General features: G+C 28.6%; 6 protein-coding genes across 10 annotated transcripts; 3 read left to right on the forward strand and 3 right to left on the reverse strand.

Annotated features, from left to right (window-relative positions):
- The first annotated feature begins 110 nt into the window (after positions 1–110).
- On the forward strand, positions 111–3,499 carry Art1 (arginine methyltransferase 1). Of its 5 annotated transcripts, none has more exons than XM_076906281.1 (3): positions 111–196; positions 934–1,071; positions 1,880–3,499. In XM_076906281.1, the coding sequence occupies exons 2-3, from the start codon at positions 1,006–1,008 to the stop codon at positions 2,960–2,962; spliced, it is 1,149 nt and encodes a 382-aa protein (XP_076762396.1). In that variant the 5' UTR covers positions 111–196; positions 934–1,005; the 3' UTR covers positions 2,963–3,499. The 5 variants fall into 5 exon arrangements, with proteins under 5 accessions (XP_076762396.1, XP_076762397.1, XP_076762398.1 ...); XM_076906282.1 differs by having other exon boundaries at positions 118–196; positions 939–1,071; XM_076906283.1 differs by lacking the exon at positions 111–196 and adding an exon at positions 256–423.
- Positions 3,500–4,330: 831 nt separating this feature from the next.
- On the reverse strand, positions 4,331–8,047 carry Sec10 (Exocyst complex component Sec10). The gene is made up of 6 exons (XM_076906265.1): positions 7,767–8,047; positions 7,264–7,707; positions 6,342–6,919; positions 5,789–6,277; positions 5,204–5,714; positions 4,331–5,123 (listed from the first exon to the last, which is right to left on the reverse strand). Exons 1-6 carry the CDS (start codon positions 7,797–7,799, stop codon positions 5,025–5,027), a joined length of 2,154 nt encoding a protein of 717 aa, XP_076762380.1. The 5' UTR covers positions 7,800–8,047; the 3' UTR covers positions 4,331–5,024.
- A 1,050-nt stretch (positions 8,048–9,097) lies between these two features.
- Rab1 (RAS oncogene family member Rab1) lies at positions 9,098–11,508 on the reverse strand. Its single transcript, XM_076906292.1, has 4 exons — positions 11,252–11,508; positions 9,952–10,348; positions 9,640–9,870; positions 9,098–9,523 (listed from the first exon to the last, which is right to left on the reverse strand). The coding sequence occupies exons 1-3, from the start codon at positions 11,272–11,274 to the stop codon at positions 9,670–9,672; spliced, it is 621 nt and encodes a 206-aa protein (XP_076762407.1). The 5' UTR covers positions 11,275–11,508; the 3' UTR covers positions 9,098–9,523; positions 9,640–9,669.
- A 415-nt stretch (positions 11,509–11,923) lies between these two features.
- On the forward strand, positions 11,924–16,406 carry LOC143430211 (uncharacterized). The gene is made up of 7 exons (XM_076906262.1): positions 11,924–11,984; positions 12,613–12,944; positions 13,016–13,146; positions 13,219–13,468; positions 13,844–13,959; positions 14,050–14,244; positions 14,319–16,406. Exons 4-7 carry the CDS (start codon positions 13,323–13,325, stop codon positions 16,391–16,393), a joined length of 2,532 nt encoding a protein of 843 aa, XP_076762377.1. The 5' UTR covers positions 11,924–11,984; positions 12,613–12,944; positions 13,016–13,146; positions 13,219–13,322; the 3' UTR covers positions 16,394–16,406.
- An 18-nt stretch (positions 16,407–16,424) lies between these two features.
- On the reverse strand, positions 16,425–17,377 carry LOC143430231 (uncharacterized). Its single transcript, XM_076906301.1, has 3 exons — positions 17,372–17,377; positions 17,181–17,299; positions 16,425–16,774 (listed from the first exon to the last, which is right to left on the reverse strand). The coding sequence occupies exons 1-3, from the start codon at positions 17,373–17,375 to the stop codon at positions 16,559–16,561; spliced, it is 339 nt and encodes a 112-aa protein (XP_076762416.1). The 5' UTR covers positions 17,376–17,377; the 3' UTR covers positions 16,425–16,558.
- A 616-nt stretch (positions 17,378–17,993) lies between these two features.
- LOC143430217 (adipocyte plasma membrane-associated protein Hemomucin) lies at positions 17,994–21,140 on the forward strand. The gene is made up of 4 exons (XM_076906274.1): positions 17,994–18,186; positions 18,277–18,482; positions 18,734–19,019; positions 19,074–21,140. The coding sequence occupies exons 1-4, from the start codon at positions 18,077–18,079 to the stop codon at positions 20,218–20,220; spliced, it is 1,749 nt and encodes a 582-aa protein (XP_076762389.1). The 5' UTR covers positions 17,994–18,076; the 3' UTR covers positions 20,221–21,140.

Below are 21,140 nucleotides of genomic sequence, written 5' to 3' on the forward strand. Positions count from 1 at the left end.
ATAAGCCATGATTTTTCAATACTATTTGAAAATAAATGAATAAACATTTCAGGTAAAAATTGAAATAGTAAAAGGATTGTACTGCGCATACGACAGGGACGTATCAATCCGTTAATAGCGTCATGAATTTGGGCGATCATTTCTTCTAGGGCATTCAGAAAGAAGTGATCTTGCAGTCTCAATACAAACAACAAACGTTCGTGTAGTTTCGTTGTTAAATTTTACGTGCTCGAATCACGTGGGTTATCGCAAACGCGAATATTTCTCTATGAAACAGAATAATATCCCAAAATCGATATATTTCTAAAATAATTATACGACGTATTGTGTGGAACGTTATATAATTTCTATATTGTAAAGAGATTGGTGCAGAGATTCGATCGTACGAAAAACGAATAAGAAATGATCGTTTAGATAGTTCATGTAATTATGCTGAACAAAATTTACAAGTTTTATATTTTAGATTCCGATTGCAATAACACCACATCGAATATTTATGTTATTTTTAAATACAATATAATATTGTATAACTGCTTGTTAGGATGAATAATGTTAACTTTTAACCTTTAACATATATGTGTATATACATATATATATAAATGTATATATATATACATACGAACATAAAATTTATCACAAATAATATTTGAATATATATCTTATACACATGTTAATACAGATATCTTCTAAACGGTTTTGTAATATAATTTCATATATTATAAAACAGAGTATTTAAAAAAATTGATCGTTTCTGAAAAAGTATATAAATCTATTGGTATATGCGAAAGTATTGATATTGTTCTATATTGACTAAAATATTAACCAAACGAACGTACAAGTTGAAATGAAACGTTCTTGAAAAATATGGGAAGGAAATTAACGAAAGAACTGATTTTAATTTCTTGATCGTTATTTGAATATATTTGTTGACAGAACAGTATCCAGAATTTGCCATGTGCCTTCGTACGTTCCTGCCTATGGTCGTCTGCTGTGACGCGGAACAAAATGGCGTCGAGTAATGAAGTGCCGGTAGAAATCAACCAGAGTAGCATGTGTACAGCAGAAAATTCAGTAAGTTTTAGTTGAATATTTTTATAGAACCGAAGAAAAGACATCTTGATAATGTTGTCAACATATGAATATTATTATAAAAAATATACGATGTTTCATAAACTTTTAAAGAAAAAGAAATGTTTGAATGTCGTTTGTCATAATAGTTTTCACTACTGCTATGTATCTTACCCGATACATAGATCAGCTCAATTTTGTCTTTTTACGTTCTGCAGGCATATTTCGGAAAAGTGCTTTTCAATCGTAATAAATTATTTGTTAGCGTAACTACAAAAAAAATTTTCAACTAGATTGAATTCCGTACATGTACTATTCGTTGTACGACGATATAAAAATGTGTGAGTGTAAAGAATCTCGACTGGTCATTCGATCTTAAACAGACGCCATTCGTTTTGGCGGGCACGTGTACGTTTCTTCAGTGTCGACTCAAAACAAGTATATTTAACAAATTCTCCCCATTTGAAATCTTGTGTTTCCTGTCACTGATGAACAACATTGTAAATAATGTTTAATAACAACTTTTACTAAATTTAGACCAAAGAAATTTCTATCTCTTAATTTGAGATAATGAATTTATACCACATGTTTATACAGATAATTATAGGTTCTTTTCTTTAAAAATGTATGCAAATTCAGTTGATTCTAATACATATTTTTATAAATCTATATATCAATTAAAATAAGAGAATTAGATCCATTAAATGACATTACATTTACATGTAATATCGATTGTTACGAACTCATATGTATATATAATAAATATCCTACGCTACTATTATAATGGTTTTTATTTTTTTTACCGTTATAGGTATCGAAAATGGAATCTATGGAAGTAACAGAGAATACCCCAGCATCAAACAAGGATGCGACACCATCGTCTTGTAGGGAATCCATTTCCGTGGATGATATGACATCACGAGATTATTATTTCGACTCGTATGCACACTATGGAATTCACGAAGAAATGCTAAAAGATGAAGTGCGTACAGTGACTTATCGTAATTCTATGTACCACAATAAACACCTTTTCAAAGGAAAGACCGTTCTTGATATTGGTTGTGGAACTGGTATACTTTCAATGTTTGCTGCTAAAGCTGGAGCAGCCAGAGTTATTGGTATCGAGTGTTCTAATATTGTTGAATACGCAGAAAAAATTGTCGAAGCGAATCAATTGTCAAACGTCATAACAATACTTAAAGGAAAGGTCGAAGAAGTTTCTTTACCCGATGGTATTGAAAAAGTTGATATAATTATTTCCGAATGGATGGGTTACTGTTTATTTTACGAATCAATGTTAGACACAGTACTGTTTGCCAGAGATAAATGGCTACGTGAAGATGGAATGTTGTTCCCCGACAAAGCAACTCTATTTATTTGCGGCATTGAAGATAGACAATATAAGGATGAAAAGATAAACTGGTGGGACGATGTATATGGATTTGATATGAGTAGTATAAGAAAAGTAGCAATTAGCGAACCGTTAGTGGATGTTGTGGACCCAAAGCAAGTTGTTACAAATGCATGCCTCATCAAAGAAGTTGATTTGTACACGGTAACTAAAGCCGATCTGGAATTTTCATCACCATTTACTTTACAAGTTCGTAGAAATGACTATGTACAAGCGCTAGTTACGTTCTTCAACATCGAATTCACCAAGTGCCACAAACGTATTGGCTTCAGCACAGCACCGGAAGTACAGTATACTCATTGGAAACAAACTGTATTCTACTTTGATGAATATATGACTGTTAAGAAAGGAGAAGAAATATATGGTGTATTTTCAATGAAGCCCAATGCAAGGAACTACAGAGATCTGGACTTCAGCATCGAACTGGACTTCAAAGGAGAATTGTGCCAAGTACACGAAACTAATACTTATCGTATGCGCTGATACCTTATCAGATTATTCATCTTCTTCCTTTTATTTTCATGATCAACACTGTAATCAAATAGGGATCAGGACTTAAGTTATATCATTAAATTACATTAGATGATTTGATGAAATTTAATAGTACGGTACAATGAATGGTGTGAATTATTTAAATGTTTTTAATCTTCAATTCTAAGAGAGTTAGAGGCTTTCTGCTTGAAAATTAATAGAACGTCCAGAATCTTTGTTAATCTAGTAAGAGTTTGCAATATGATGATGACTTATCAGTAAGAGAAAATAGGATTGATATATTACTTAATCACTAATAGTGTACATTTATGAGAGAACATTACTTTATGTAAGTGTGTATTAGAACTATAAATGTTATGATAATTTCATATCTTTCATTTTCCTCTGTAACCATTTTGTATTACATATTGTAAATTTTCTGTCTGTTTTGTGTGTAACTTATAATTTTGATCTATTAAATCATTATTCAATTTAGTATTATATAGGTTCATCAGTTTGTTTAAAACAATATACTCTTTATTTACCATATTTTTGTACCGTATTCTTAAAGCATAATCCTCTTTTTCTTCAAACTCATGGCCTGTAGACTATACATGTTATTATATTCTCCATAACAGTTTGAAAGTGCTCACTTATATTATGTATGACAGGTGAAAAATTTAATATTATATTTTGTTAATTTGATAGTAAATTGAAACTTACTGTTAGTACTATTCATTTTATGAACACCTTTCTACAAATATGCTTGATATCAGTAATATTTATGTTGTATGCTCTAATCCTTTTAACAGAAATGCTGCTAATATTAATTTTTATACATAACATTTTTGTTACTAATATTGTTAATATGATATCGATTTATATAACATTCAAGATATTTGTGGTGCTTTCATAGAACATTATGAATTTTTAATGGATACTTAGTTCAATATTCAATTGAATGAAATATACATAAAATTCCTATATTTAAATACTCTTTTCAATTACATTATTTAATTCTATTTACAATATATTAAAATTTTATGTATTGTGTGTACTGTCCACAGTTTTCTAAATCAACAATTACCACACAACACACACACATACACGTACACATACACACACACACAATGTTGAACCTTAATAAACATTAAATTTCTAATAAATTTACTCTTTAAATGTGTATCTTATACTTGCAAATCTAACGATCCATTTTTCTTAAGCATTCAAATTTTAAACCACATTTTCAGTAAATGCAATATGTTCAAAATATGCATATAAAATATATTTTTTTTTATTTAGTTTCATGTTAATTTCTCAATATCTTTTAGTAATGTTTCTTTCTTAATTACTGCATACTGTTCACAAGGTGTTTTATTTAATAAAAACAGTGATTAAATTTATAAATCAAAATACGATTCTGTGTATACATACATATTTAAGAAAATATTCTTCTATAACATTGTAGAAGTCAACTAAAAAATTGTGTATAACTTGAAAATGTGCTTTAATTAAAATGGTATGTAATATGTCTAAATATATATACTACAAAATTTTAAACAAATTGTTTAACATGAATTTATATTAAAAATAACCAAATGAAAATATTGCGTATAAAGAAAATTTGATATAATAATTTTGTAAGTACTTAGGTACTGCCTATCATATGAATTTATTCTCAAATAAGGTAAATGTCCATAGCAGGCCAAACTGTTTATGACAATCTTACATACCAATGAAATTAATACATTTGCTACAAATATATACATATTTAACATTATAAAATTAGAAAAAGAAATTTATTTTCCTTCTCATATATAATCAAAGTTTAAAAGATAAGAAAGTCACTGCTTTGAAATAGTTGTAGTATTTTATATAACAAAGTTATATATACCTGAAAATATAGTATACTTATTAAAATGAAGACAATATCTTCATTTATTATGATTTAGTTTATACGATGTAATGTATTATTTTGGCTATACCTTTAGATTGAAAGATTATACCGCATTGTAGTATAGCATGATTTACAAATAACGGACATCTACAGATATATACATGTGAAACAAATTTTTCACGTAGCTAAACCTTTCAGACAATTTGCTAATTTCTGCGTTTTATAATCGGTTCTTAATTGTATAAAATTCACCAGGACATTACGATCCAACGCTGCCTATAATAATAAAAATAATTATTTTATTTTTAATGTAACAAAATAAGTATAAGAATGAATTTTAAATTGCTATACCGTACCAATTGATCTCCTGTACACACTTGTTTTAAATTTTCTGGTTTAACTAGCAATAAATTACATAAAGCGTGTAAAGTATCAAACAGGGAAGTAACAAGGTCAACTTCAAGTTCTTTGACGCACTTACGATATTCATTCATATCGCATATCGCACACATAGCACCAGCAGAATTAAATTGAAACTGTTGTAGGTGGTCGTAAATAACTTTATGAAATCGTATTCCAAGTTCAGTTAAAACATTATTTAAATGTTTTCCATCCAAGGTATTTCGAATGTGTCGAATCATTCCGGTAACGTACTGAACTACTGTTAAACAAGCTGAAGTGCTTAGAGTATCTACGACATCAGTTTCGGGTTTAAAATCGGTCTTTCGTTGTTCATTTTGTAAGTATACCTTCACCCAACCAACAATAGCATTTATACTTCTATCTAATCCTGTTTCAAGTTTCATATCAATTTGATCCAATGCAATTCTTTTCTTTAGCATACAATCTCCATGTTTTGCTGTAGACCTAAAAAACAATTATAACTTAAACACACTCTTGTAAGACAAAATTAGACATAAAATAGATGAAGTATATCTTACGCGACAAGAGGTATAACGCTGTCATTAAATTGTTCTTCTAATAATCTTACAATTGCATTACATTGACGTACAACATTGAAAAAGTGTATTTCAGGTTGAGTTCTACTTTCTGGAATTGGTACACTTTGTAAACCTAATTCCAATGCATAATCAACGTGTTCACTTATTAAGTATTGCAATAATATTTCTAAAATTTGCAACGCATTTACAGGTATTTCATCTGATTTTGATAACAATTGACATCTTTGAAAGGCCAGTTTACTTCTTTGTAACAGAGCAATTGCAAGTTCCTCTGACAAAAATGTCTCTCCACCATAATTTTCAATTTGAGCAATATTTATATTAGTTCTTGCACCTAAAACTGCTTGTAAATCTCTCCTCAACTCTTGGAAACTTCCACTTTGCAATTGTTTTTTCTGATGATTCTTGGATTCGTAATATTCAATAAGAAGAGCTGCAGATCTCTCCCTAAATGCTTTTGTTTCAATGCTAAAATAAAAGTAATTAGTTAGAATTTATGTATAATTGCATATGTAAACCATTATAAACTTACATGATATAAGTGTCCAGATATTTTTGAAATATATTTCTAGTAAGTTTAGCAAGATATGTATCATCAGTACCCATGTTAAACATTTTTAATTCAGTAGACAATTTCACTGTTCTTGTATATAAATCATATAAATTTCTAAGGTACTTATCAGGATCAGTTTTATCTGCTAATTTAGCAACTGCATATTTTTGCAATCTTAAGTGATAAATATTTAATACAAATTTAGCCATAACTTGTTCAGGATTTGTAAATACTTGTTGCATTAACTTATGATACTTTGTACACATAGGTATTACATCTTGAAAGACATCTTTTCCACCAAATGATCCCATTTGACTTTGTTCTATAAATGCATCAATACATTGAGAATATCCCTTAAAATGAGCTAAAACTGATGCCAATTCCTTCATACGATTAGCATCTTCTCTGTTATGTGCTCTAACAAACTCCTCTATAAGATTCCTCTCGATTTCATCATATTTAATGGCAATTTTTTTCTTAGCATGTTCAAATTTCTCAGATGGTAATTCTTGTGAAATAAGATGAAGTTTCTGTATCACATCTGCAGCTTCATCTAACTGTTATAGAGTAAATAATCATAATGTTCATAACATATTATGCATAAAATAATAACAAGTAAAGATTCAAGAAAAATGATGAGAGTAAAGTTTTTAATGCTGTCCTATTAAAATAAATATAAAATAGTAAGATATATGGGGAAGATTAATACCATAAGAAATATAAAACTGTTTTTACCTTCTGAAAACTAACAAAACATAAACTCTCACCATTCTTTCCTCTAATCCTTTACATATTAGCAATCTCTTGCTTAATAATCTACAAATCAATAGTATTACTGAATCCATTAATAATACTACTAAATAGGTAGTAGACAATATAGTTTATAAAATATTGTTTGTACCGATGATTTATCTGTGAAAATTGGATCTGTCAATGGTCCAGGACTCAAAAAATCTGAAAAATGTCTCATTAATTTTTGAGCCTCAACAGCTCTAGCTCTTGGAGTATTAACACTTTCCAATTGATCTCCTAGATGCAAAACCTTGGTAGCCACAAAATTTATTCTTTCATCCAACTGATGAAACAAATCAATAGAATGTTTATTTCTCTCTTGTAATTCAAGTACTTCGAGCATATGCCTTGCTTCTTCATCTTTCAGAGCTGTTTCAAGTTTATCACATTTCTTTTGTTGACGTTCTTGGAGAATTTGCAAATCTTTAATTGCTTGTAAAAATGTTTCATGCACTATCGTGGGATCAAAAAACGTTTTTCCACTGTCCTTTGTTGTATCATTAACTGTCCTCCAAGCCAATCGTTCCACAAATTCTTCAGGATCAAATGGATCCTAAAAAACATAGTATTTTTATTAATATATTATACATTTATAGCATAATTTAAATTTACCTGTTCTAATTCTTTCATGTACTGTTGCATCATTTTTACAAAGTTTGGTTGACAGTTCACGAAAGTAGGGTTATAATTTTACTGCGGGATACAAATATTGATTTTGTTGATAAATTATACAAAAATACACGAATCTCGATAGAAAATTACTATTAACTATTTATTAGAAATTAAACGTTTCATAAGAGATATATTACTCCTACACTATGTAACGCTTTACATGTATAGCCTACTCTGCTTCTCTTTTCAGAATCTGACCTTAACTGTATACTAAACAAGAACCTATATCAAGTTAAATATCTCATATCATATATCACAGTATGCGAATGAATACTATATAACACACGTAAAGCAAGAAAATGATAATACACAATTTACAACTTACACGTGATATTTATTTTTTTGTAATCATACATTTACTTGTTACATACGTTCTCGCCATTAAGACTTTATCATACATTCTTATTAATTAGTCCAAGTAATAAACTAATATTATTGTAATGAAAAAAACTCCCACGCAGTATCGAAATACTCTTATTTCATTTTCATAAAATTTTCTTTTATAATAACAATACAAAAGCGAGAGTAATTGCAGTCGTAATTCGAGTTTTGTACAAAATATCTTTCCTATTTTGTCTTTTCTTTAATTTAAAATTAGAATAATATACAGTATACAAAGTCTTTTTGGTATTATTATTGCATAGTATAAAGTTTTACTAGAATAACCTGATTTATTAAATATCTTTCATTGTCTTCATTATAGAAAAGCAGAAACAATCGTGATAACATGTATGTAATATAAAATAATATTAACTAGATATTTTCGATATGGTAAGCAACCAATAGAAAAGAGAAGATATTAGCTTGGCTAAAAATTCCACCTTACAAATTCATGTTAAATAAACAGCTTCATAACTATATAAGCTGATTTTGTTAGAAAGAGGACAAATAATACCGAATTTGACAAGCACTAGAGTAGTTTACAAATGATACGACATATTTATAGTAGGCAAACAGTTTAAGAGTTTCGTATATACCACAAGCTTAAAAAGTTGTAACTTTTATAAAAATTATTCCAACTGGAACATGTGTAACATATTCAATCATTCTTGTACATGTAGGTATGCTATTTGCCATTTTCTGTATTAATGTTGAAATATTTATTAATATGTTATTAAATTACACTAATGAGCACTGAAAAAAGAGGGAGGCAGCGACGACGATGTGTTTTCTCAGTACGTTATTAATCTAATTCTTGTTTATCTTACTATAAAGTTTGGAATAAAATGTGGAAAAATGTTTGGATAGTACAAAGGGTAAGAATTACTCCCTTCTAAGACAAAAAAAAACATTCAATTATACATGTTACAATTACGCTAAAAAATAAGAGTGCTTATTTTTATAACCACGAAATACATAATATTATTTAATTTACTTTATAAACTCGAACTGCCGTTAAACGTATCATTGCGTAAAATCAATGACTCTCGATGCTAATTCGACACATTTTTCTATGGTTAATTTTTTTTTTGCACTAAGTATTAGCAAGTGAATAATTATGTTCTTCTTTCTTAAAAAAAAAAAGATAGAACGAAAGTTGTTTTATTCAACTCTGAGACAGAGTTGGTGGTCCATAATTGATAATGTTTCACACTTTTTTTTTTATTAATATAAACTGAAACTTCCATAATCTTTCTTGTTTCCTCTGGTAATGTTTCTTAAAGCAGTATAAAAAACTGCTACCATAAGATGTCCTTCTGTAATTAAAAGATGTAATATCAATACGCAAACAGGAATTTTTTGTATCATAATTTCCAATTCTATTTATGTGATTGATGTTCTTGAATAGTAAATATTAAACAGAAAAGCTTACTTTGGTTACAGAGATGTAAAATTACATTTCTCAGCAGCACCCAGATTTAGAGGGTTCGATCGGACGTCCGTGTTCTATTTTCACCTTATTTGCTGGATCACTGTTACCGCTTGATGGTGGACCCACTCTAAGTTTTATTTCTGCAGCCATTGTCATAAATGCCTGTTCTACGTTCATAGCATTTTTTGCAGATGTTTCCAAAAATGGTATACCAAGTTGATCCGCGTATTCCTATTAACAAAAGTTATCAAGATATTGTTATATATAATTTAAATACTTAGATGATATTTCTCTTTGAAACCATCTTCCTACCTTGGCTGTTGTATAATCAACAACTTTTTTAGTGTGAAGATCACATTTGTTGCCGACCAGCAGCTTATTCACATTATCACATGCATAACGATCGATTTCTTCCAGCCACTGTTTAACATTATTAAATGTTTCTTGATCCGTGCAGTCGTAAACCACAATAATACCATGTGCACCTCTATAATAAGAACTTGTAATCGTTCTAAACCGTTCTTGTCCTGCTGTATCCCAAATTTGTAATTTTATCGTTTTTCCATCAAGATCAATCGTTCGTATCTTAAAATCTACACCGATAGTACTGATATAACTTTCTGTATATGTATCATCAGCAAAGCGGAGTAGAAGGCATGATTTTCCAACTCCGGAATCTCCAATTAAAAGCAACTTAAACAAGTAATCACTGCAAAAAATTGTTTACAATAAGTAATACTAAGCTATATGAAATTAATGATTAATGACATACGCGTTATAAATATTATTTTACAATTTATTTTATATATAATTTAATATATAGACTTATTTCATTTGCATTTTAATAAATATTTGATGTCTTAATAAACTAAAGCTTAAGAAACGATCACAAAACGTAAGTCCATAAAAGTAAGTCAATTATTTATTTTTTATTAAACATGTACGTATAGATACAATATTAACTGAAAATATTGCACGTGTAATTAATAATTAAAGATGTTTAAAAATTGTTTGAAAGTAAACAATAAATATTGGAACGAAAATTAATATTTAAAAAAAAACTAATTTATCAATTTTTTTTATAAAATGCGTATACTTTACAATATTCCACGGCAATCAGAATATAAACTTGACATCGATATTGTTATATGTTTCAATGTAACAAAACGTTCAAAGAAAACAACACAAACAAGCGAACTTTGCCTCGTACTTTTTCTATCATCTTACAAAGTGAACCTTTAGATTTTCGAAAAGTTTCGCAGAACACCCGTGCAAGCTTTATTAACCTAAAATATTAATATTCCGTAAATAATTATCAAATCGCTGGACGTGTAACGCGATAAACTGAAAATGAGAGAAGAACGACGGACAATGAATTTCTGAAATATGGCTTGTGAATATGGACAGCAAAGAGGGGGGAGGGTGAATCTGTCAGATAGTAGACGTTAAACAAAACTTTTTCTTATTAATACAGCTATGTAATACATAAAGTCCATTAAGTTAGTTACTCTGATATCGGCCGTCATTAAAGTTACAGGTAATTAATTATATGCTTGACGAAATGAACATTTCTAGATATACTTATGTCTGCGCAAAAAGGAAGTTTACTCACTATTCGGGATTCATTGTGGACATGCTACGCTCAGAACACGCTCACTGGTATTGTGTACTGTCGTTGCGGAAATCTAGAATGTAGACACGATCCGTTGAAATCTGTAATATGATGGGTTCACAGTGTACAGATCACGTTCTTTCAATACGAGGGATCTGTAACAATGGCGGTCACGGTAACTCCTCCCAAACCAGCGAATGAGATGTCCACCATTGACGTAATGCCAGAATGGCAGCAGGTGCTGTTTCACTCCCTCTATTCGACGGGACACGAGCGATTTCAACACAAAGGCCACGTCTGCGCACTTCTTATCTTTTCGGCTCTTTCCTCCCTTTTCTCTTCCCTTCAATCCTTTGGCTTTCAATTTTTTCTATCGTCCCACGGCATATATTATTTTACCAACCGTTTATAACATCACGAATAAACGTAAAGTCGAGGATATAAATAAAAATAACGTTCGCATAAGATTTTGAATTAAAAAATTTCTATATTCGATGCTCAGGTATTAATCGAGTTCATCTAGAACCACGGCCTTTGGGCGCATTTAAAAGATCTCGTTTGTCGAGAGATAACTTGGAAAGTGTTTACAGGTATTCGCACCATGCAAGTTGAGAGAACTATCGTTTAAATACTGAACGAATTCTTTCTAACGACAATTCCAATCAATTATTGTTTTCTTTCCGGTAAAGATAAATATTGTCTTTTTAAGGAAAAATTATCTCAATGTGGCAATGTAAGTTCTTACTGGTGATTTTTATGTTATCTGTATATATTCTTTCATAATTATGTGCATGTTATTATGTATGATTTGACTCTGTCCACCTAAATGAGTTTATTTGGATTAATATTTTATTTTAACCAATTACAGATTTACGAAATCCGTATTCTTATTCCTTTATTTTAAAGTAAAATTATAAAACCAACTTTCCATGCGTAACTATGTTTACAAGTAATATATGTTATATAGCATTTATGATTATATCTTTATCGTCTGTCAATCCTGACAATATGGTTAACATTTTCTTTATTAAAATGAATTTTCAAATTCTATCGTACAAGTTATGCACATGCAAAGTATCATAGAACATGTAGATTAACATACCGATCGTACAAATAAATATTCAATTCCAGTTAATGCATGTAAATGAACATTACGTTATTCTTATTTATCAATGTAAGATGTTAAGTTATAATATTTCTGTTATGAAATATATTTCATTAGTAAAGTAATTTTGTTACAGTTAAAAGTGACAATGCAATACATGATTTAAAATACACATTACAACTGATCATTTTCATCATTGTATAATTAATGTAAAACATTACAATTAAAATGGTTTTCTTTTTTTTCTTTTATCTAGTGAGAAACATTGATAAAATTTTTGCTTTAAATAATATAGCAAAAGGTTTTTATTAATGTCGTCTATATGTCTAAAAGATGCAACTTTACCAACATTGTACTTTCGAAGTGTGAATGGAAGTATATTAAAGCTGACCGATGAAAGCACAAAAGCCAGAAATGTTATGAAATTTGTTTTATATAAGAATGTACATTTAAATGTGAATGTAACTGTCCTTTTACTACTTGTAACATTGATTTTATGGAAAACATTTAATATTTTAATACCATTTATTGTATGTATAGTAGCACTGATATTACAATTTATTTATTTTATTACTTCAGTAACTAAAGGTTTGTAAAAAAAACTATAACTATTATGAATCATTATACATTACATTAATCTGTCATGTTTTTATTTATAGATACGTTAACAGTAGTAGAATTTGTTGGTATATACACTGAGGCAAAACGAGCATTTTATGGTTTGAGTTCATCCCAATTTATTCCGTGGTATACAGTGGTGGATATTTTTATTAACGAAGTTATAACAGGAGTAAAAATATTTAACATTTATGGCATAGCTATTTTATATAATATGTTTAATAATATTTATACATATTTTCAGCAAAAAGTGTTATATTATTTAACGATAATAGTGAAAGAATCACTTGATGGTAAAGATTCAATAAAATTAATTCCTTTATTTCAAAATTTAACACCAGAGAGAAAATGCCTGGAATACATGTACGAAAAACTAGCTGGATTGATTGGACCCAGAAAAGCGAAAGTCCAACATTAACAGTGCCTGGCTCATATTGGTTATGCCATAAAAATAACATATATAAATTTATTTTTAGATATCACCGTACCATTAGGTAGATACTGTCAGTGATAATAAAATACTATTAACATATTCAGTGCGGGATTAAATATTGAAGACTGATCGAGGTAGCATATAAATTTTTTTATGTCAAATACAAAATCTAAATGTAGTTATAAAAAAACCTAAAATATTGGGAATTTCACGATTTGAATGCATACTATTATTTAAGATCCTACTGAAGGCATGTACAAATAGAAGATGCTACCTAAAACTCGTTCTTCTCTCTCATTTTTACAAAGAGGCTTCATGATATGAACGTACACATTATCTACTGTAGCCTACAGTATCTTCATGCAGTATACGTTTATATCACCCGCACTGAAAACATTAACAGAATATATATATTTGCTAATGTATGTGTTTATAGAAATAGAAAACAATTTAACTATGAAAAGGAATTGATGAAAGTGATTAGGAGAGTTATAAAAAATCAACCACCACAGGGTCAGCAATTTGGTACAAGCCACCTTTTAGTTACTTTCAGTATCCTTTTTTTAACATATAAAATATTTGTAATCTTCATAACTTTATGATAACTGAAAGTTTCTTAACCATAATCCATGAAAAAAATAGATCGTATATCATGGACGAGACAAGATAAAATATTTGCATTGTTGAAATTTAAAGAACGATCAGTAGTAGCATTCTCTCATGCCTTTGTGCTAACCATAAACATAACTCACGCATTAGAAATAGAACAAAATTCAAAACTTCTGACATCTTTTTCTCCTGATCAGCCTTTAATCCTCCGGAATAATAATTCAAATGGTATGTACGCACGTACAAAAGATTAAAGCAGGATAAATCATATTTCATAGATTCTACTACAAATAATTTTTCAGATGAAATCGACCAGTATCATAATATGCAAGAACACACGTTACAATCAGAAAGTACACATATTCAACTATGTAATAATATGCTCAACGGTAATGTAAAAAAATTATCCATAAATAACAAATCAATAAAACAAGTGACAAGCAAGCTAGATACAAGCAAAGAAAAAAGTGATATCAATTATTTGCAAGGAGAAAGTATTAAACATGAAATATCTCCCAAGGATAATATGGAAAGTGTTAAGCTATCAGATAATGGAAAGAAATTAAATGAACATAATATTGAAAAAGGTCTTGATAAATGCAATGATAATCTTGTTTCAAATAATCAGAAAACTTTGAATGATAATAGTATTGTTGATATCAATACTGATTCTGTCAATTTACCATATCAGTATCTAATTGAAGAAGAAATAGAAAATGCGAAACAAAATATTAAAAAACGTAGATTGGAAGAAGTAGATAAAACAGATTCTGAGAATTATACAGAGGTGCATTTGGATACTATGAAGACGCAAAGTTCACCTTGCCATAAACGGAAACGGTGTACATTAGATAATGTACAACGATCTTCTGATATTACAGACTTAGTAATGGAAGGATTAATGTTTACAATTCGTCAGGGACAAGATGCTGTAGCAGTTATAGAACAAAAAACTAAATTAGAAGTAGATGAAGTGTTGGAAAATTCTGAAAAAATTGAAACAGAAGAAGGTGAAAAGTGTTTGCGAAATTCTAGCTTACTTGGTTTGGAAAATTTAATAACGATGATCGATTTACCAGAAACAAATAAGTTTGGAAATAAATGTCAGAATGTAATCGATCAAGAATCCAGCTTAAAAAATCAATCTAGAAGTGAAGAATTATTTTATGATACAAAACATTCTATAACATACAATAAAACTAAAGAAAAAGATGTTACGCTTAAATTAAAATGCATGCAATATCAAACTTCTTCTGAAAATTCTATTTTACCTACTACTAGTTTCTCATATGATAATAATAGTACAATTATAAGTAAACGTAATTGTTCTGAAGTATATGATTACAAACGCGAAGACAAAAATTTACAGAAAAATTGTACAGAAAATAAAAATTCGGTATACGAAAAGAATGACGTAGAGGAAGAAGAAAAAACAGAAACAGAAGTTGAAGAAGAAGTAGAAGAAGAAGACATAATACCAGAAATATTACAACATAAAATTTTTGCATCTTCTGCAATTGATAAATCTAAAAGCAAATTAAAATTCATATTGAATAAAGATTTATTAATGGATGATATAGGTAATGAAGAGTTAATAAATCTTGAAAGGGACAAAAATTCTTGCTTTAATAAAAGTTTACAACCAAAAACATATTTAAACACTGATTCCCTGAATGATAATACTACAGTGCATGAATCTAAATTTAATAATACAAAAAAGTATAAATCAAACATTCCAGAAATTATTTCAAATCAAAACATTACTTTAAATGAAATGCCTTTGCCATTACAAACAATGCTTATACATAAATTAGCAATGAAAAACAATTCCCTGAATAATGGAAATGAAACAAGTGAAAAGAATACTGGGATTCAAAAAACTGAACCATGCAAAAAATATAATTCATCAAATATAGAACTGAAAAGTCAAACTGTAAATTTAATTAATGTTCCAACTGACATTCAATATCCAACAGATCCTGAAAAATCTGTGCACAATGAGAAAGAAATTTGTGACGAAGATAATTCATCCCAAACATTAAAAGCAGAATTAAAAGATACAGAGACTATGGAGGAAAATGTAAAGCTGAAAGAGAAAGAGTCACTAAAACAAAGTAATTATACCCCTGAAGTAAAAAAATTGCCATCAAAGAAAATAAAAGATATTACAAAACAATTTTTTAAGGACCTTTCATATTTAGAAAAAGAAAAGAATCTAGTTAATCAAAAATATGTAACATCAAGAAGAAAATCATTAAATATAGTAAATGATGCAAGCAATGATGATACGCATATACAAATGATAAAACTTTTTCATGATATTACAAGAGGTGCCAAGGTTGTTGTACAACGTATAAGTGTAAATAAATGGTCATAATTCAATAAAAGAATGTGTTCTTTTTATATAAATTTCACATTTATCACCATTTTAATTTATAATTAAAGTAATAATTAGTATGTTTTGAATTTTTTGTACATGTATTCGGTTCGGTGAATGTAAATGGCAAATAAATGCGCTATTTAGAATAACTTTTCTTCCAGCTTAATTTTCTAACAATTCGTTAATCCAGCATGTCCTTTCCCGTTCAATTTGATCCATAACAGATTTTAAATTGTGCAATTTATTTATAATATTCTGCAGTTTAAGATCAAAGTGGTCAAAGCATTTATTTTCACTAAAATTAAGATCCAAACGTTCATTTTGTTCCAGTAAAGTTGGTTCATCTATTGTACTTGATTTTTTAAACACCTTTAACATCTGTAAAATAGAATAGATTTAATAGGAAAAAAATTGTTTTTCAACAAAAATAATGTATTTAAAAGTTGAAAACATTTGAAGCAAAAATAATTAATTACTAACTGTGTCGAGACAAGATAACATTCCACATTATGCTAATCTTTTATAAAATACAACAAATTGTTTACAGTCTAAGTTATAAGTTGTATAGAAAAAGTTAATATTGGACAATCATAACATCAACAGGTAATTATAATTATTGTATGTATACATTCCAAAATGAGAACAGTTAAATAATTAATTATAAAAAAAGATTTTAGATATTTTTGGAATGTTATATTTGACCATTCTACTGTTTAAACATAATATATAATTTCATTATACATATGGAGAAATACTATAAAATCTATTACTACATATTCATTACATTTATGTCATTTTGAAGTTTAATAGATTTCTGAAGTTCTTCAGCACATCGTAATGGATATCGTTCTCGAGCATCGCACAGTTCGAACAGCGCATCTTCGCATTGTTGCTCAATATCATCTAGAAACGTGAAAGTTTTAAATAATTAAATATTTCTTTTCATCTTATGATGGCTAACTTTTTTCCACTTACCCATTATTGATATTATTCAAATTGTTTCCTAATTTAAAATAAAATATATTATTTCATATGAATGAAACGAGTATAAATGTATTTTCCTCGTTATCGTTCAAATCAGCTATAAAAACAATATTCAACATTATTAGATAGAAATGGCCAATTGTGCATGCTACAAGAAATTGAAATGTTTTTAAACGTTATAATTAGCAAATGACATTTGCCTTAATTAAATAGTAAACGACGCTTTGCGCACAGAATTAATATTTTAGCATAAACTTATCAGACAAATGATCAAAAAATATTCAATGTCAGAAGTAAATTCCATATGAGTAAATAGTCATGTAATGACTAGCGAAATGCATCAAAATAAAAAGTATTCACATATATATACATACGTTGATAATATTATTGTTACATATCATTAACGGAAATTGATGACATTGACATCTTCCGTCCGCGTGGAACTTATTTGGACTTTATTTAATGTCGTTGGCATGAATACGTGTTTTAAGGTGTATAACTTACCGCCATTAGGTTCTCGTGAATACCGTTACCTACACCGGCAAGATACAGTTACGGAAAACTAGTGTTTCTTTTTTCTCGATATCATTTCATGTCGAAATGAAAAAGTATTAGGAGCCTTTTTAAAGTTGCTTTGAAACATCGATTAAATAAGAAGACATATTTCACAAATAATAATAGTTTATCGTTTAAATAATGGGGTACTTAAAATCCATCGGCACCGTAATAGTATATATTAGCTTCTTGTTAGCTGTCATCACTTATTTACCAGGTTTACCTCCCATAGCGGAATATTCTGAGTACAGGTATAATATTCACAATTTATTACAAGGCAAAAAAAAAGTGTATTAAGTAAATAATTTGCTTAATATATAATTTTGCAAATAATATTTCAGCATAAAATTGCCAGCCGATGTACAACATCAATTTGAATTAAAAAATCGATTACAAGGGGTAGAAGCGTTATTTTTGGGAGAAATCAGAGGCCCAGAATATTTTGCAGCATATAATGGAAAACTATATACCGGTGTACGCGGAGGTTACGTTGTACAAATCGAAAAAGATCGGCTGATACCAATCGTAAGATTTGGTCAGAAATGCGGTATGTATCTGAGAGTAGTCACTAATAAATGTTTCAATTTAATTTTTGCTTTTAAACATTTAGTTATGTATTTACTTCATGAACATTTTATTTATGTATTTATTTTATGAACAAATTTGCTGAGTAATCATTTTTATTTCTATTCTTTATATCATAAATAAATATTGTAACATCATATTACTTTGCAATATACTCTATATATAAATATCCATCATGATGTTACTATCTATAATTCAAAATAACATTTGCAGATGGTCTATGGCAAGAAGAAAAATGTGGTAGACCTTTGGGTTTAAAATTCAATGATAGAGGTGAACTGTATGTAGCTGATGCTTATTATGGTATTTTTAAAGTTGACGTTAATACAAGGAAGTATGTAAATATAGTCAATAGCTCTATTCCTATTGATGGAAAAATTCCAAAAATAGTTAATGCTTTGGATGTTGCAAAGAATGGAGATATTTATTGGTCATATTCGTCTTCAGAGTTTCCACTTCATAAAGGAACATATGTATTTCTTGCTAATCCATCAGGAAGGTATGAATATAACATTACTATTTTATTCTATATATTAATAGTTATTTTTTACAGTCTTGTACGATATAATGCAAAAACAAAACAAAATGAAGTACTAATAAAAAATATAGGATTTGCAAATGGAGTTTTACTAAGTGATGATGAAAGCTTTGTAATTGTAGTTGATTGTATGAACTCGCGTATTCTTAAGTATCACTTGAATGGTCCAAAAGTTGGTCAACAAGAATACTTTGTGGAAGGTTTACCTGGAATACCTGATAATGTACATACTGATGGACAAGGCGGATTTTTAGTATCTTTGGTTGTTAGTATAGATTCTGAACATCCTGCAATCCACCAATCTCTTATTCCACATCCATATATACGAAAAATGTTATCTAGATTGTTATATTCACTAGAAGCTCCATTTAATTTGTTAGAAGATGTTTATCCAAATTACTACGCAGAAAGAGTTTTACATACAGTGTTTTCATTAGACCTTATGCCAGGTTTAAACGAAACCTCAATAATACTTAGGATGGATAAAACTGGAAAAATTTTAGAAGCAGTATATTCAACTAATAAAAAAATTAAGAATATTAGTTCTGCTTACATATATAATGAATATTTATGGCTTGGTTCTCCTTGGAATAATTGTATTATGAGAGTTCCATTAAAACGAGCATTCCCAGACTTAACAGGTGATAAACAGTCTTCAAGTACAAAGAGACAGAGACGAGAAGAACCTCTTCCAACAGCTTCAGACACACCAAATATTAGAGTAGAAACGAAACCTACAAATGTCAAACCAGTAATTAAACAAAAAACTATTACAAAATCTACTCCAGAACCAACTGTTAAAGTACAAACGACACAAAATTTAAATGCAGCACCAAAGGTAACCACATCAAAATCTACATCACAGTCTACTACTACAACTCCAAAACCAGCAGCAGAGGAGGTAAAGAAAAATATGCCCAAGGAAGTTAAGAAAGATACTTCCAAGGAAACTAAAAAAGATGCTTCCAAAGAGATTAAAAAAGATACTTCCAAGGAAATAAAGAAAGATAACTCTAATTCACAGACTAAATCTGACGTATCAAACAAGGATAATAAAGCAACAATAAAACCAGAAAATGGTTCTGCTAAAAATACTGCTCAAGTAACTCAGTCTACAAAATCGAAATCTGTGGAAAAGAAAAATGATCCCCCTAAGAAGTAAGCAAGTATATAAAAGTTGAAAGTTCTATATATGTTTATATTAAAACTTTGTTGTATCTTTCTTCCTTATGTTAAAAGTTCTGTATTAATTCCAAAACATATCACGACTTGTTCTTTATATTTTATAATATTTGTAATGGTATGTGCATTTCGTTACTTCACTGATGGTGCATTTACATTACTTTTTACTTATGTTTTTCAAACATAACATTCCAAAAAATATTATTTAAAAGAAAATGTTTTATTTTGTTGTATCTTAATTGTTTTCATACAACCAACAAAACAAAAAAATAGGAAACATATTAGGGACTGTGATTTTGATTTGTAAACAAGACTAAAGGTAATGTTGTCTTTTTGCAAATCTTTCCATGCGATATTGCATAATATATATATATATATATATATATATATTATTATAATGTTTAATATATATGTATGTACCTATGTATGCATTTTGTAAATTCAAATTTTATTTAGTTATTTAAAGGTGGAAAAGAGTGTATTCTGTTATAAATGTTTTGACATGAATTAAAATTTCAGAATAAAATTGTATAATAAAGTAAAATTAATATTCTATAAATAAAATAATTTGCACTAGATGATCATATATGTTTGTAAAATTTAAGTAAAATTAAACTTGTCTAATATAATTATAAAAATAGTGTAAATTTTCCATTAAATTGTTTATTTCTATTTTTGTATACAATCTATTTTTCTACTTAAAAAGTTTATGCATAATATGTGTATAAGAATTAATTGATGGAAAATGTTTATAGATATACTTTACTTTTAATTGAATATTATACGAATAGATACCATTTTGGGCATGGTGATGTACAATGTTCAATTTCAATTTTATATAAAAGTTGGTAAAGGGAGATGTATATAATACTGGTATCAAAATAAAATTTTCATTTTAAA

Source organism: Xylocopa sonorina, chromosome 13, assembly GCF_050948175.1.
Source record: "Xylocopa sonorina isolate GNS202 chromosome 13, iyXylSono1_principal, whole genome shotgun sequence".
Classification (NCBI taxonomy): Eukaryota; Metazoa; Arthropoda; class Insecta; order Hymenoptera; family Apidae; genus Xylocopa; species Xylocopa sonorina.

Bases quoted from the DNA above. Each gene is read 5' to 3' on its own strand.
- Art1 (XM_076906281.1), top strand. From the start codon at position 1,006: ATGGCGTCGAGTAATGAAGTGCCGGTAGAAATCAACCAGAGTAGCATG. The intron at 1,072-1,879 runs GTAAGTTTTAGT...TTACCGTTATAG, and splicing joins TGTGTACAGCAGAAAATTCA to GTATCGAAAATGGAATCTAT.
- Sec10 (XM_076906265.1), bottom strand. From the start codon at position 7,799: ATGATGCAACAGTACATGAAAGAATTAGAACAG. The intron at 6,920-7,263 runs GTACAAACAATA...ACTCTATAACAG, and splicing joins TTTTCACAGATAAATCATCG to TTAGATGAAGCTGCAGATGT. The intron at 6,278-6,341 runs GTAAGTTTATAA...CTTTTATTTTAG, and splicing joins TATCTGGACACTTATATCAT to CATTGAAACAAAAGCATTTA.
- Rab1 (XM_076906292.1), bottom strand. From the start codon at position 11,274: ATGTCCACAATGAATCCCGAATA. The intron at 10,349-11,251 runs GTGAGTAAACTT...AATTTTTTGCAG, and splicing joins TCCACAATGAATCCCGAATA to TGATTACTTGTTTAAGTTGC. The intron at 9,871-9,951 runs GTAGGAAGATGG...TTTTGTTAATAG, and splicing joins TTGATTATACAACAGCCAAG to GAATACGCGGATCAACTTGG.
- LOC143430211 (XM_076906262.1), top strand. From the start codon at position 13,323: ATGCCTGGAATACATGTACGAAAAACTAGCTGGATTGATTGGACCCAG. The intron at 13,469-13,843 runs GTAGATACTGTC...ATGTGTTTATAG, and splicing joins AGATATCACCGTACCATTAG to AAATAGAAAACAATTTAACT. The intron at 13,960-14,049 runs GTATCCTTTTTT...TGAAAAAAATAG, and splicing joins CCACCTTTTAGTTACTTTCA to ATCGTATATCATGGACGAGA.
- LOC143430231 (XM_076906301.1), bottom strand. The intron at 16,775-17,180 runs GTAATGAATATG...TCTATTTTACAG, and splicing joins AACTTCAAAATGACATAAAT to ATGTTAAAGGTGTTTAAAAA.
- LOC143430217 (XM_076906274.1), top strand. From the start codon at position 18,077: ATGGGGTACTTAAAATCCATCGGCACCGTAATAGTATATATTAGCTTC. The intron at 18,187-18,276 runs GTATAATATTCA...ATAATATTTCAG, and splicing joins GCGGAATATTCTGAGTACAG to CATAAAATTGCCAGCCGATG. The intron at 18,483-18,733 runs GTATGTATCTGA...TAACATTTGCAG, and splicing joins AAGATTTGGTCAGAAATGCG to ATGGTCTATGGCAAGAAGAA.